General features: G+C 38.0%; 1 protein-coding gene across 8 annotated transcripts in view; it reads left to right on the forward strand.

Moving 5' to 3' along the window:
• Positions 1–14,582, forward strand: part of LOC131800381 (uncharacterized) — a 117,047-nt gene that overhangs the window by 85,260 nt on the left and 17,205 nt on the right. For 7 of the 8 annotated variants that reach the window (XM_059131934.1, XM_059131933.1, XM_059131935.1 and 4 more), the window contains exons 3-9: positions 6,195–6,215; positions 8,614–10,085; positions 10,159–10,511; positions 10,578–10,777; positions 10,839–11,016; positions 13,385–13,438; positions 13,590–14,190. In XM_059131934.1, the coding sequence (XP_058987917.1) occupies positions 6,195–6,215; positions 8,614–10,085; positions 10,159–10,511; positions 10,578–10,777; positions 10,839–11,016; positions 13,385–13,438; positions 13,590–14,190 (2,879 nt within the window). The remainder of the gene's footprint in view (positions 1–6,194; positions 6,216–8,613; positions 10,086–10,158; positions 10,512–10,577; positions 10,778–10,838; positions 11,017–13,384; positions 13,439–13,589; positions 14,191–14,582) is intronic. The other variant, XM_059131932.1, reaches the window with a different exon arrangement.

A 14,582-nucleotide genomic window follows, 5' to 3' on the forward strand; every position in this document is an offset into this window, starting at 1 on the left:
ATTTTGTAACCATTCTTGGGTGGCGCGTGCTGAGTCCTGTTGAAATGTCGAAGGTCTGCGACCAAAATGTTTGCATGCTCAAGGCTTTGATACACCCTCCAAGATATTTTCGCGATAATAATCGGCATTTATTCTGATGCCACCGTCGATTAATACGAGAGGAGAGCGAGAGGATAGTGACCACCACACCATCACCATGGCCTCTGACCTCTTTGGAAAGTAAACACGATCATTTTGTTTGTTTACAAACTGCTGGACAACGAATGTTTTCTCACCGGAGAATACCAAATTCGGCAGTTCACCACTTTTGGCCAAGTGAAGCAACTTTTTAGCTCTTTTAAGTCTGTTTTCTTTCTATTGCGGTGTAAGTTCTTACACTTTTTGGAATTTCAATGGCTGTACCCCGAGCTCATTTTTCAATGTTTGCCGAATGGAGTATTGCGATATGTTTAGCTCATGAACCATTTTTCGGCCACTGCGACACGGGTTTCGATCAAGTCGCTTCTTTACTTTTCGAACCATTTCTGCTGATGTTTCTGTTTTCTTCTGTTCACTTCCTTGACGTCGGGCTACGCTCCCAGTATCACGGTAACGAGCAACGATTTATTTGCATTTAAATGCTGGAGTGCTCTAACGATAGCCACTTGTGGTTTTCCAGCCAAATATAAAGAAATCACACTATCACGCTTGAATTCCATCAAGAATAACATTTTTTCTGGAAAATTCTCACCAAAATGCTTTTGTACGCTTGCAAACAATATAATGAGCTGTCACTGGAATAATTTTAACAGCTGTCGGAGGAGTTGCTTAGAAATGACAGCAGTCTGAAATTGGTTGCAGTTTTTTTTTTTTTCATCTCGCCCTGTATGGGTTTAAGTGAATATAGGAAGAGGTCGTTCTGGAAATGCATAGGATTAGTGTACGAAAAGTAATAAATGGTACTAACATTCAGCATACAATGTAGGATTGGAACTGGATTTATCAATTTTAGTATAAGGATCACTGGGTTTCTTCTGGGTTCTTAGACTAAATGTTGTTAGGACCAGTATATAGTTTTGACCATATATAAATGAAGCCCTATAGAGTGAGAAATATTTCGCAATATTTCGGAAAAAGCTTTCAAATTTGATAGAGATCTTTGGATTACATCCAGAATAATTGGTATAAAAAATGGGTTCACTCTTTGAAAAAGTCGCCTTGTACGGATAACTCCGATTGCAAGCATTTTTTAAGTTTTCGACATGTTCTAGAAGTTCCCGTAAAATCATAAAGGCCAACCTTTTGGTACAACAGTTATCCCCTGAACTTAGGTATTTCAGAGGTTTTGGTCATATTTTCCAACTGTGTTCAAAGTAGGGATTGATAAATGCATACTCAAAAGAAGTTCCAATAAAATAATAAAGGCTAACCTTTTGATACAACAGTTATCCTCTGAATTGAATGAATAGGTATTGCAGAGGTCTTGGTCATATTTTCCAATTGTGTTCAAAGTAGGGTTTGATAAATTCATATTCAAAGGGTGCGCAAACTTATAAAAGGTACCTACAATAATATGTCCAACTTTTTGTCCCCACATTTTCATTCGACATAAATCATCTATCCATTATTATAAATTTCCTTTAAATTCTCTCCAAGGACTCTCAATTTCATTCCGCAAATAAATCAATTTCAAAACATAAATCTCAACAATTTATGGTCAGCCATGATGTCTATTATTTTTTCGATAGCCATCTTTAGTTTTCCTGCCCATAATTACCGTCAAAGTTATAAATCACTTTAAGACCATTGACCCTTTAGTCCAACTCGAAATGTATCCTTTGAATGTATTCGTATTTCTAACTAGATTAGTCTCCACAAAGTCCTTGCTCTGAACCTAACCCCACCCAACCCAATTGTCATTAAATGCTCGTATCTCATAATTATGCAAATTGAAAGCAATTTACTGTTTGCGATTTGTAGAGTTTATCGTTTTGAATGGCTAGTTTGATCGCCCGAATACGAAATGGCAACAATGATGTCAGCTCATTTGAGCAGCGAACACTTTTGGCCTTTGGCACTACTAACCCTGGCCAATGAAATGTCAATGCAAATGTAAATGAAACTCGAATGTATTAACGTTTAAATTTTTGTTTCGGGTTATAAAATTTGATTGCTTGCTGCTTGTTGCTGCACAAAAGCGAATGGGGAGGGTAACCTTGCCTGCGGCCAAAAAATTGCAATTTGACAGAGATGTATTGTATTGCATCGTGTTTTGGGCTATATTTCAGAGTAAAAACAATACAAGGAGCAATAGGACGAAAATTATTCAGATAAAATATTGTTGATGATTTGCTGGTTGTTTTTGGGGTTTTTTTGTTATAAAAAATCTAAATTTTGTTTTAACAAGTTAAAAAGTATCAGTCGAATTTATGACTCAGCCAATGTTCGATTGTTTAAATAAATTTTGATTTCTGTTATGATTATTCAAACGTTTGACCCTCTAAGGAGTAGGTTCCGAAGGAATGGGCCAATGTTGTCAATTTCGTATCGGACCTAAATAAATATGATATAAATATTGAGACGTGCCAGGTTCGGACCATATCGAATACTTCCTTAACGTTATATGAGGAATGAAAAAAATGTGATATTATCAACCGAAGTATTCCATTTTCACACTTCATCTAATACAGATAAGAAATATTGGTATGGGCAAAATTAAAAAAAAAAAAAACGAACATTTGTAACCAATTTTATTCGAAATCATAAATTCTACATTCATCCCAGGATTCTGGTTGAGGGAAATATTTAGAAAAAGCAGATTATATAGAATCGCCGACTTGCTTCGCAAGTTCTGACAGATATAAGTATTGGAGATCTTTATAACGGATCTTTGGTTGATGGAAATATTGAGATGTATCAAGTCTGAATGGAATCGGATGTTAATTTCGCGTTTTATGAGCTTCATGGACACTACAAATTTTCAACCTTTGTGGGGGAGGTACCAGTAGGAATTGTCCGATCTCTACCATATTTATAACAGAACTTGGGTTAACGAAAATATTGAGGTGTACCAAGTCTGAATGGAATCGGATATTATTTTCGCGTTTTATGATATCCAAAGTGTTGACCCCTTGTGGGGGATGGGATATCAGAAGGAGTGGATCGATATATCTCATCGTCACAGCAGATCTTGTGTTATTAGAAAAAATTGGGATGTGTGAGGTATGAAGAGAACCGGATGCTTATTTTGGATTTTATAATCGTTTTTGTTATTTAAAACGTTTACCCTTTGCGGGGGAGGTACCAAAGGCAATGATCCGATCTCTATTATCTTTATAACATACCTTGTGCTAATAGAAATATTGAGATGTGCCATGTTTTTTTGTTTAGCATTTTATAAGCTTCATGGATACTCAAAATTTTGAACCTTTGTAGAGGAGGTACCAGAAGGGGGGGGACCGATATATTCCATCTTCACTGCAGATCTTGTGTTAGTAGAAATAATGGGATCTATGAAATATTAAGAGAACGGATTTTATAATCGGTTTGGTTATTCAAAACTTTTACCGTTTTTTGGGGGAGGTACCAGAAGGATGTCAATATCTGCTCAGAAGGAGCAGACCGATATTGCCCATCTCCGAACCCGATCTAAGTTTGATAATAAATAGTACGATGCACCAAGTTTGGACCAAATCGGATAGGATCGACTCCAAATGTCCCTGAAACGGATTGGGTCCAAAGAGACCTAGGGTCTAAAACTGTTATTTCGATGAGGCACTTTTGGCCGTAGCAAATGATATACAGTGAGATGAAAAAAACTGCAACCAACTTCAGACTGCTGTCATTTCCAAGCCACTCGTCCGACAGCTGTTAAAATTAATCCAGTGACAGCTCCTTACTTTGTTTACAAGCGTACCAAACCATCGCTTGTTACCGTGAACCCGCGTTGCAGTGGACGAAAAATGGTGTGCTGAATATATCGCAATATTCCCTTCGGCAAATATTGAAAAACGAGCTCGGGGTACAGCCATTAAAATTCCAAAAAGTAAAAGAACTTACACTGCAGCAGAAAGAATATAGACTTAAAAGAGTTGCTTCGCTTGGCCGAAAGTAATCGTGATTACTTGCCAAAGAGGTCAGCTGAAATTGTGCACCTTCGGTTGGCAACCAGAACTCAAGTGCAGCCCATGGGGATGGTTTAGGCCGCCATAACAGCCGATGGTCACTCTCCGCTCGTATTAATCGAGTGGCATCACAACAAATCGCGAAAATATTCTGGAGGGTATATTAAAGCCTTTTGGGCACACAAACATTTTGGACGCATACCTTGGACATTCCAACGGGACTCAGCACCATCGCTCTCGGCAGGCGCCACCCAAGAATGTTTACAAACTGAGGTTCCTTGCTTCATTTCCAGCGCACAATGGCCACCCAAATCTCCGGATACCAATCCGTTGGACTATTGTGTCTGGAGTATTTTGGAAAGCAAGGTTGGCAAGCGCTTCGCCGGGAATGGTCCAAAATACCGCAGAGCAACATTCGGGCAGCGTGTGACGGTTTCATTGGCCGTTTGAAGGCCATAATTCGTTCCAAAGGTGACCAATTCGAACAAATCTAAGTTTTTTTATCTCACCCTGTATTCAAATTTTTGACCCTTTGTGGGGGATGTACTTCATTGGTAGACCGATATTGTCCATTTTCGCACCTGACCTAGCACTGATGGAAATAGTAAGATTCACAAAGTTGGAGCAAAATCGGATGATCCTTTCTCTTTCAGTGCAGTAAATTATTTTCATTGAAAATTTCTATTTTTGTGGGGGAGGTACCAGAAGTAGTATACCGATATTACCCATCTCCGAACTCGATCTAAATTTGATAGTAATATTACGACGTACCAATTTTGAACCTGTCTGTGCGTACCAGACAGACAGACAAACGGACGAACATCGCTCCAAATGTCCTGAAACGGATTTGTTCCAAAGGTTCCGTTATTTCGATGAGATACGTTTTGACCGTATCAAATGATATAAGTCCCCCTCTAGCCATATGGCTGAGGATATAAAAAAAATTTTAATCAAAGATTGTAACTTTTTATCACTTCCATAATGTCTGCACTATATTTTGTGCCGATAAGTCTTTTAAATTTAATTCAATTTTTAGTCCACAAAGTAAAAATAATGGGCGAAATTTGACTCACATACAGCTCCCACAGGTATGTGTCATCCCAAAGATATAAAATCGGTTAAGATTAATGTAGCTGTCATACATAATTTTGGCACTTATACCTAATTAAATATCCCTTGAGTACCAGTAGTTTAAGACGTCAAACAATCAAAGCCTACCCGCCCAATTCAAAAGATCCTTCAATTCTGTTTTATTTTAATGAGTTTTAAAACTCATTTATGAAAATAATTTAAATTACAAAGTTCATGCCTTGGCAATGGCTTCATATCGAATTGCAGTATAAACAATTATGCTTCATACTTATTGAAAAATTTATATTCCATACATATTACATACATACCTAGCCATATGTGCGGTAAAATATATAATTAATGACATGAACTGAAAAATAATAATATACAATACGAAAGTTTATTTAGTCGATATTTAATTTATATATTTTTTATTATTAAATTAATCAATATGGCGGGCCTTTGTCCTATTGCAACCAACAACGACAATAATAATTGGATTATTTGTGGATTTTATTTTGTTGGTATTGCAGAGTTCTTATAATGAAATAATTATGTTTACATATACATTTATTTCAATATGATTTTGAGTTGTATATTATTATTTAATTTTAATATCCTTACTTCTCATGTAGAACTGTTTGTAGCATTTGTTTATGTACATTTTTTGTTATAATTAGTTTTGTACATTTCCCTCATTATTTTCTTTCTTCTTTGTTTATTTTCATTTTTATTATGCATCCATCTTTGCCTGCTGAACTGTATATGTTTTGAAATTTCATTTACAAATAAAAAAATTAAATAAAATTGGCTGCCCTCAATTTTGTATTGTCCTACGTGTCCTGCATGTTGTACTTGTTGCTCGTCGACATCACCATTATCTTCATTATCATCCAATGCAACTGTTATACTGTACTACTACTACGACTGTTGCAACAACTGTTATATTTGGCTGATCGTAATGCTGTTGCTGTCCGTATTTATCTGTTGAAATGCTTCTTCATTTTTATTTCTATGTAGAATTTTGGAAAGCAAAATAAGGTTTGTTTTGATTTTACATTTTTATTATTTCTATTTTTTATGTTTTTTTTTTATATTTTACATTCATATTATTTTTATTTTATTTAATTTAATATAAAAAAATAGATCTCAAAAACTTGTTTATAAAAAAGAATATGTATATGTCTCTCATAGGCCATAGAACACCTCTAGGTCTCTTATAAACAATATGAGACCTTTAGGTCTCCTATAGACAATAGGAGACCTCTAGGTTTCCTATAGACAACGAGAGACCTCTTGGTCTCCTATAGACAATAGGAGACCTCTGTAGACCTGTAGGTCTCTTATAGACAATAGAAGGCCTCTAGGCCTCCTATGGATAATAGGAGACCTGTAGGTCTCCAATAGAAAACAGGAGACCTCTAGATCTCCTATAGACAATAGGAGATCTTTAGGGCTCCTATAGACAATAGCAGTCCTGTAGGTTTCCTATAGACAAGAAGAGACCTCTTGGTCTCCTATAGACAACAGGAGATCTCTAGGAATCCTATAGACAACAGGAGATCTCTAGGAATCCTATAGACAACAGGAGATCTCTAGGACTCCTATAGACAATAGGTGACCTCTAGGTCTCCTATAGATAATATGAGACCTCTAGGTCTCCAATTGATAATAGGAGACCTCAGGTCTCCTATAGATAATAGGAGATCTCTAGGTCTCCTATAGACAATAGGAGACCCCGAGGTCTCCTACGGAATATAGGAGACCTCTAGGTCTCCTATAGACAATAGCAGACCTCTATGTCTTCTATAGACAATAGGAGACCTCTAGCTCTTCTATAGAAAATAGCAGGCCTCTAGGTCTTCTGTAGACAATAGGAGACTTCTAGGTCTCCTATAAATAATAGGAGACCTCAAGGTCTCCTATAGATAGTAGGAGACCTCTAGGTCTCCTATAGACAATAGGAGATCTTTAGGGCTCTTATAGACAATAGCAGACCTGTAGGTTTCCTATAGACAAGAAGAGACCTCTTGGTCTCCTATAGACAAGAAGAGACCTATTGGTCTCCTATAGACAACAGGAGATCTCTAGGACTCCTATAGATAATATGAGACCTCTAGGTCTCCAATAGATAATAGGAGACCTCAGGTCTCCTATTGATAATAGGAGATCTCTAGGTCTGCTATAGACAATAGGAGACCCCGAGGTCTCCTACGGAGAATAGGAGATCTCTAGGTCTCCTATAGACAAGAGCAGACCTCTAGGTCTTCTATAGACAATAGGAGACCTCTAGGTCCTCTATAGAAAATAGCAGACCTCTAGGTCTTCTATAGCTAATAGCAGACCTCTAGGTCTTCCATAGACAATAGGAGACCTATAGTACTTCTATAGACAATAGAAGACCTCTAAGTCTCCTATAGCCAATAGAAGACGTCTAAGTCTCCTATAGCCAATAGAAGACCTCAAGACCAAGAAGACCTCAAGACCAAGAAGACCTCAAGGTCTTCTATGGACAGTAGAAGACCTGTCGGACCTTAATGGACTATAGAAGTCCTCCTGGTCCACTGTGGACAATATAAAACCTCCTGGTTCTCTATGGAAAATTGAAGACCTCCAGGTCTTCAATGGACAAATACCTGCAGGACCTCCATATACAGTAGAAGACCTTCAGGATCTCTATGGCCCATAGAGGACCTACGGCTCCTCTATTGTCAGTAGAAGACAACCAGTTCCTCTGTGGACTCTACAGGAACAGAACATCGAGGTCCTCTATGGACAACAGAAAACCTCCAGGTCATCTATGGACCTCCATATCCTCCCTGGATCTACAGGCCTTCTATGTGTATAAGAAGCCCTCTAATTCTTTTATAGACCTAAGAGGACCACTAGGTCTTCTACAGACATTAGAAGACCTCTTCTTTAGACAGTAGAAAACCTCCAAGTCTACTATCGACAATAAAAGACTTTCAGATCCTCTAGTAGAAGACCTATGGGCAATAGAAGACATCTAAAGACTGTAGAAGACCTTCCAGCCCTTTATGGGCAATATAATACCTCCAGGTGCTCTATGGAGAATAGTAGACCTTCAGGGTCTTTATGGACATTAGATGACCTTCATGTCTTCTATGGAATGTAATAGACCAGCAAGTCTTCTATGGACAGTAGAGGACCTCCATGTCTTCTACCAGCAACAGACGATTTATAGGTCTTCTATGGACAATGGAAGAACTCCGGACTAACCAAATTATATAGGTTATCTTTTGCGCTACTTTTAAGCTATGAATTAATTTTTATAAATTTAATTCTGAAACTAATCTCCAAAAAACAATGTGTCCCCTTTGGTCATTTCCATATTATGGACCATAAAGAATATTGTTGTTTACATTGTCATAGATTTACTAATCATACATTTTATCCCAACCCCATGCTCTCTTTCCAGACAACAATCTCTGCTCTCCGATGAACAAGCCAAGGAAGTTGAACAGATCCTATCAGCAGCGCCCACAGTTGGTGTGGCGGATGCAGCTGTAGTGGCAGCGGCTACCTCGCCTACGCACATCAAGAATCTCATTGAAGAGGTCAAACCACAAACACCCTCGCCTCCGGCCGAAAAGGATGTTAGCGGTGGCAGTAGCCAGCACAAAACAATAATTTGTAACGACAACGAAGTAGAAGAAAACCAAGAGCAGCAGGAGGAGGAAGAAGAACAAGACATCGACAATAGTGAAAATTCAGCTGATGAGGATGAGTATACCCTTTATAGGGAAGACGATAAAGCAGAACAGGAATTGTCAGAGCATCAGCAACAGGATTCATATATTTTTGAAAATGTCACAACTAGCCATCAACTGCAACAGCAGCAGCAGCAACAATATCATCACAGCATAGTCACCAAAAATGTTAGTTTAGATGTGACCCAGCGTGTGGGAGACGTTGATAAATACGCCGACGATGATGACGATATTGAGGATGTGGATATTGTGGGCATTGGCGCCACATCTGTGTGCATAAATTCAACATTTACAGCATCCTCTTCGGCAGCAGCAGCAGCAGAAAGTAGAGAAGAAAAACAGGAACTTGTTGTAACTACACGAACAATAACAACTAAACAGTCCAACACCACCTCTTCCTCGTCGCAGTCAATCTATCAGCATAACCAAAATAACAGAACTCATGACGACGATGAGCCGGAATGGTTGCGTGATGTTTTGGAAGCTCCCAAACGTAGTTTAGAGAATTTGCTAATATCATCGACACAAAGCCATCATCAAAGCGGTAACAGTAATAAACATCATTCGGTGGAATCGTTAACATCCCCTCCGCCAACGACTGGTACCACAACCAACAACAACTCTTCCGCCAATTTATTCGACAACAATGATGCAACGGTTGTCGTGACTACAGCTTCCAAAGTTGAAACCACCTATGACGAGACCAATGATAGTACCACAATTTACATAGCATCAAACCAAAGAGGAGACACACAACAGGAGGAGCAACAACAACAACAGCAGCAACAATCCTTTGAATGTCATGATCAGGAAACATCGTTATTGAATCGAACATTCATACAGGATTCCAATGTCAATAGCACAAGCAACTCGCATTGCCAGTCAACGGCTGAGTCACTGCACGAGTCGATTGTCTCCGTTGAATCCACCCAATCGGATGCCACATTCAACAATCAGACAACCACCATTGATGATAGCATCATATCGAGCAAGCACAATTCGACATACTCGCTTAATGAACCACAATCGCTGAATACAACCAATACCAGTGTAACTGCCACGGAACTAGATGAATCACAATATTACATACCCGAATATCCGCCAGTGCGTAGCAAAGAAGTCTATGTGGAATCGGGTGTGCATTACTTTGAGGATGGCAATTTTTGGATGGAAGTACCTGGTAAGGCAACAATTCTCGATTTATATTTGAGGGGATCTTTTTGATGTAATTGCTTTTCTGTATTCTTTCCCAGGTCTTCTAGACTTCGACGATGATGAACTTTCGTATCCACCCATACCGGTCAAGAAAAATCCCAAAGTACGTTTTAGCCTAGGACCCATACAAGTATTCTCCACCTTCTCTGTCAGTGATTACGATCGTCGCAATGAAGATGTCGACCCGGTGGCTGCCTCGGCAGAATATGAGCTGGAGAAACGTGTCGAGAAAATGCACGTTTTTCCCGTCGAACTTATGAAGGGTCCTGAAGGTTTGGGTCTAAGTATTATTGGCATGGGCGTTGGTGCCGATGCTGGCCTAGAAAAATTGGGTATATTCGTTAAAACCATTACCGATAATGGTGCTGCAGCACGCGACGGTCGCATTCAGGTGAGTTGAAATTTTCAAGTTTTAAGATGTGGACAAACTTCAATTAAAACTTAAAAATTTGCTCAGGTCAATGATCAAATCATCGAAGTCGATGGTAAAAGTTTAGTGGGTGTAACGCAGGCATATGCTGCATCAGTACTGCGCAACACCTCCGGTCTAGTCAAATTTCAAATAGGACGTGAACGAGATCCAGAGAATAGTGAAGTGGCACAATTGATACGCCTCAGCTTGCAGGCGGACAAGGAGAAAGAAGAACGTCTTAAGAGGTCAGTATTAATAAGAAGCAACGAAACCAAAAAGACTTATTTCCTTTTTTTGGCCCCCCAGACAACAAGAAGAGTACCTACGCCGTACTCTCGACTACTCAGAAGATTCTACCCAGCCCGTCTCAGCCAATTCCAGTGTTTGTGAGGGACCCACCAGTCCCGTACAAGTCGAACATCCAATGGAGGTTGAGGCTACACACTCCCAGGAGGTAGAGTCTCTTAAGAGACTGCTACAGGAGGTAAGTTTCGTTTTCCGAAATTTTGTATTTTTACTAAATAATTAATTTGATCTCTTGTCAATTTTGTGGCATAACAATATCTGGAATCGGACATTTGCTTTACCCAGCATAAAGCGGTAATTAAACATAACAAATCACAAATCTAAACGCGGAAGTCTTGTCTTAACTTGCATTTCCATTCAGCACTTTTTATATATTCTCGTTTTGTTTTCTATACATTTTTTGTTTGAATAACACTGATCCGCGAAGTGAATGGTTAAAAATTAGATTGAAAAATGAAAAATGAAATTTAGGAAAATGAAAATTAGGAAAAAATTCTTATTAAGGGCTTAATAAACTCTATTTCGAAAGGGGTTGGCTTCGAAATATTCTTCCATTTAAACTCAATCAATCTTTATATGAATTTAGCAATCAATCATTTCGGAATCCAAGTCAAGTAGAAGCTTCCCAATTTCATGCGATTAAAAGACATTTAAGCGGCTTCATTCATATGTCCCATATAATGAGGAGCAATTTTCTCTCAGACCTATTAATTTACTTGTTCTTCTTCTCGAGATTATAGGTCAGATGACCTTAAATACCCTACAACCGATGTCCAAATGTCAAATGAATTTAGAAAAAAAAATTCTCCAAAGTGGAGTTAGATTTATTTATATATAGCTATACAGGGTGAGATGAAAAAACTGCAACCAACTTCAGACTGCTGTCAATTCTAAGCCACTCGTCCGACAGCTGTTACATTTTTTCCAGTGACAGCTCATTATATTGTTTTCAAGCGTACAAAAGCATTTTGTTGGGAATTTTCCAGAAAAAAATCAAGCGTGATTTCTTTCTATTTGGCTGGAAAACCACAAGTGGCTATCGTTAGAGCACTCCAGCATTAAAATGTAAATAAATCTTTTGTATCTCGTACCATCGCTCGTTACCGTGATACTGGTAGCGTAGCCCGACATCAAGAAAGTGGACGGAAGAAAACTGCAACATCAGCAGAAATGGTTCGAAAAGTAAAGAAGCGACTTGATCGAGCGTCGCAGTGGCCGAAAAATGGCTCTTCAGATGAACAAATCGCAATATTCCATTCGGAAAATATTGAAAAATGAGCACGGGGTAAGCCATTGAAATTCCAATGAGTGCAAGAACTTACACCGCAACAGAAAAAAAGACTCAAAAGAGCTAAATAGTTGCTTCACTTTGCCGAAAGTGGTGAACTGCCGAATTTGTTTTTTTTCTATGAGAAAACATTCGCTGTCCAGCAGTTTGTAAATAAACAAAATGATCGTGTTTACTTGCCAATGAGGTCAGCTGAAAATGTACACCTTCGGTTGGACACCAGAACACAAGCGCCGGCCGCCGATGTGGGAAGAGAAAAATGCTACGTCGTAAGCAACAAAGTACAAAAACGGTCATTAGTCTTAAATGTAATTTAGAAAAAATTCTCCAAAGTGGACTGATATCTTCGGAATAGTTTAATGATTACTTTTTTGATGTTCCAAAGCCCGCTTAACATTGGTGAAGATGTAATACACCAGGAGTTTTGTAACCTCGTGACCTTTAGTTGATGATACATGTGAACCTTTAATATTTATATAAGGTTCACAATCAATAAACTATTCAAGACGTTTACACAAAAAACAAAAAAACAGGTCGAAGATCACACTGATCAGCACATGAATTTTCAAATTTAAAAGTGAAAGGATTTATAATTCCGACCACCAATTGTGCCGTGGACCTAAAACTATTTTAAAATGTTGGGGACCAGATGGAAAAATCAAATGTCAAACATGTGCTACCTCATGGCAGATGGATTAGTACTAGATGCTATGAAAGCAGTGATACATCCATCGATTTTATATTTCAGTTCTTTAGTAAATTCCAGCATTCTCTTGTTTCGGGGTAGGGATAGGCTCATATGACGACATATCCAATTAAAAAGAATGTTGGAATCACAGAAAAATTTTCATGCCGATCTTTCTGATATTTGGTGGTCGTGTGATAAAATGCAAGACGGGTCAAGAATATTCAGATACAATTTGTTGCTGATCTGAAAGACCCTTGCTTATTAGTCAGAATTTTTTTTCTTTGCAGTTTTTGGGAACCACATCTGAATTCGAAACAATTTTTAAAATCGTTGTCGAATATATAAATGTAGAAAACAATGTTTTCAGAAACGTTTCTTCATTTTAGTACAGGCTATCCAAATATGCCTTGAACCACATTTTCCAAACGATTCACCTATCGCTGGTCGGTGTATACACGTTCTACATTTGTTATGTTTTAGTTGAGATCTTTCTTTTTGGAAATTCACTTTCTTAAAGAATTCGTTTATTTCGTTCTTTTTTAATTTTGCCTTATTTTCTGTTTATTTTAGAGTGAAATGAGTTGCCTTCTAAAAGAGGACATAATTGAAAACCTTAAAAGAAAGGTGGGTGTTTAATTATGTTCGCTATTTCTATCTATATTTCTTTATTGTTTTTCACAAATATTGGTTTGACATTTATTCATATAAATATATACATCTAAAACCTGCCATTGCGAATAAACAAATTAATCTAAAATATACATAACACTTGCAGCTTGTTAAACTCGAAACAACCGGCAATGAGAATGAACTGCTCAGTGAACGTTTACGCCAAAGCGAACGTGAACTGGTCAACATTAAAAAAGAGGCTTCCAACTTGCAAAATATGTTGCAACAATCCCAGGCCCAATACATGGCATTGGATAAGAAATACAACAAAGCCAAGCGTCTTGTACGTGAATATCAACAACGTGAAATTGATATGTGCCATCGTGAGGAATTCTATCAGCAATTGCTGCAGGAAAAAGACACGGAATACAATGCTTTGGTGAAAAAACTCAAAGATCGTGTCATAAATTTGGAACATGAACTGCAGGAGACACAGCGCAAGGCCGGTTTCCCCGTGGGACTGCCCTATGACAGTGCCACATTGAAGCTGACACCACAAATGATGCGTAAAACACCTCCGAAACCACTATTCCAAAAACTTGAAACCGAATTATCCGATACGGAAATTTCGGATTTATCACCGGACGGTGATGGCGTTAAGACTGCCACAGTAGAACGTAAGAACCCCGTCAAAGAAGAACTGGATGCTGCTGTGCCACAACATGAACTTCTGGATAATTCAGCCAATAAAACGAAAAGTGATTTGGGTAAGTTCAGTTCAGTGTGTTGAAGAGTTTGTTTTCGAATTTCGTTGCCCTTCAAAAAAGAAAAAAAGAATAGTTACAATCCTTTTTTGAATTATTCGTCTACCTATGCTTTGCATTTCCTATGAAAATTGTATTTTTGTTTAACGCCAAAAATTGTTCAATTTGAAAAAAGGGGCCTGGTGAAAGATTAGCGCATTGTTTTAATTCCAAAGATAATAAATGTCCTGCAAAGTAAATAACTTTTGCTATTTAGGAAAAAAAGGCGCGGTCATTATGGACCTAATGAATCTAACAATTTCTAAATATTAAAAGTTAAAAAAAAAATATGTTACAAATTATTTAAAACAACGCTTGCTTTTATAGAGGGTCATATTTTTTAATGTAAATTGGTT

This window comes from Musca domestica, unplaced genomic scaffold (assembly GCF_030504385.1).
Source record: "Musca domestica strain aabys unplaced genomic scaffold, Musca_domestica.polishedcontigs.V.1.1 90, whole genome shotgun sequence".
NCBI classification, from domain to species: domain Eukaryota; kingdom Metazoa; phylum Arthropoda; class Insecta; order Diptera; family Muscidae; genus Musca; species Musca domestica.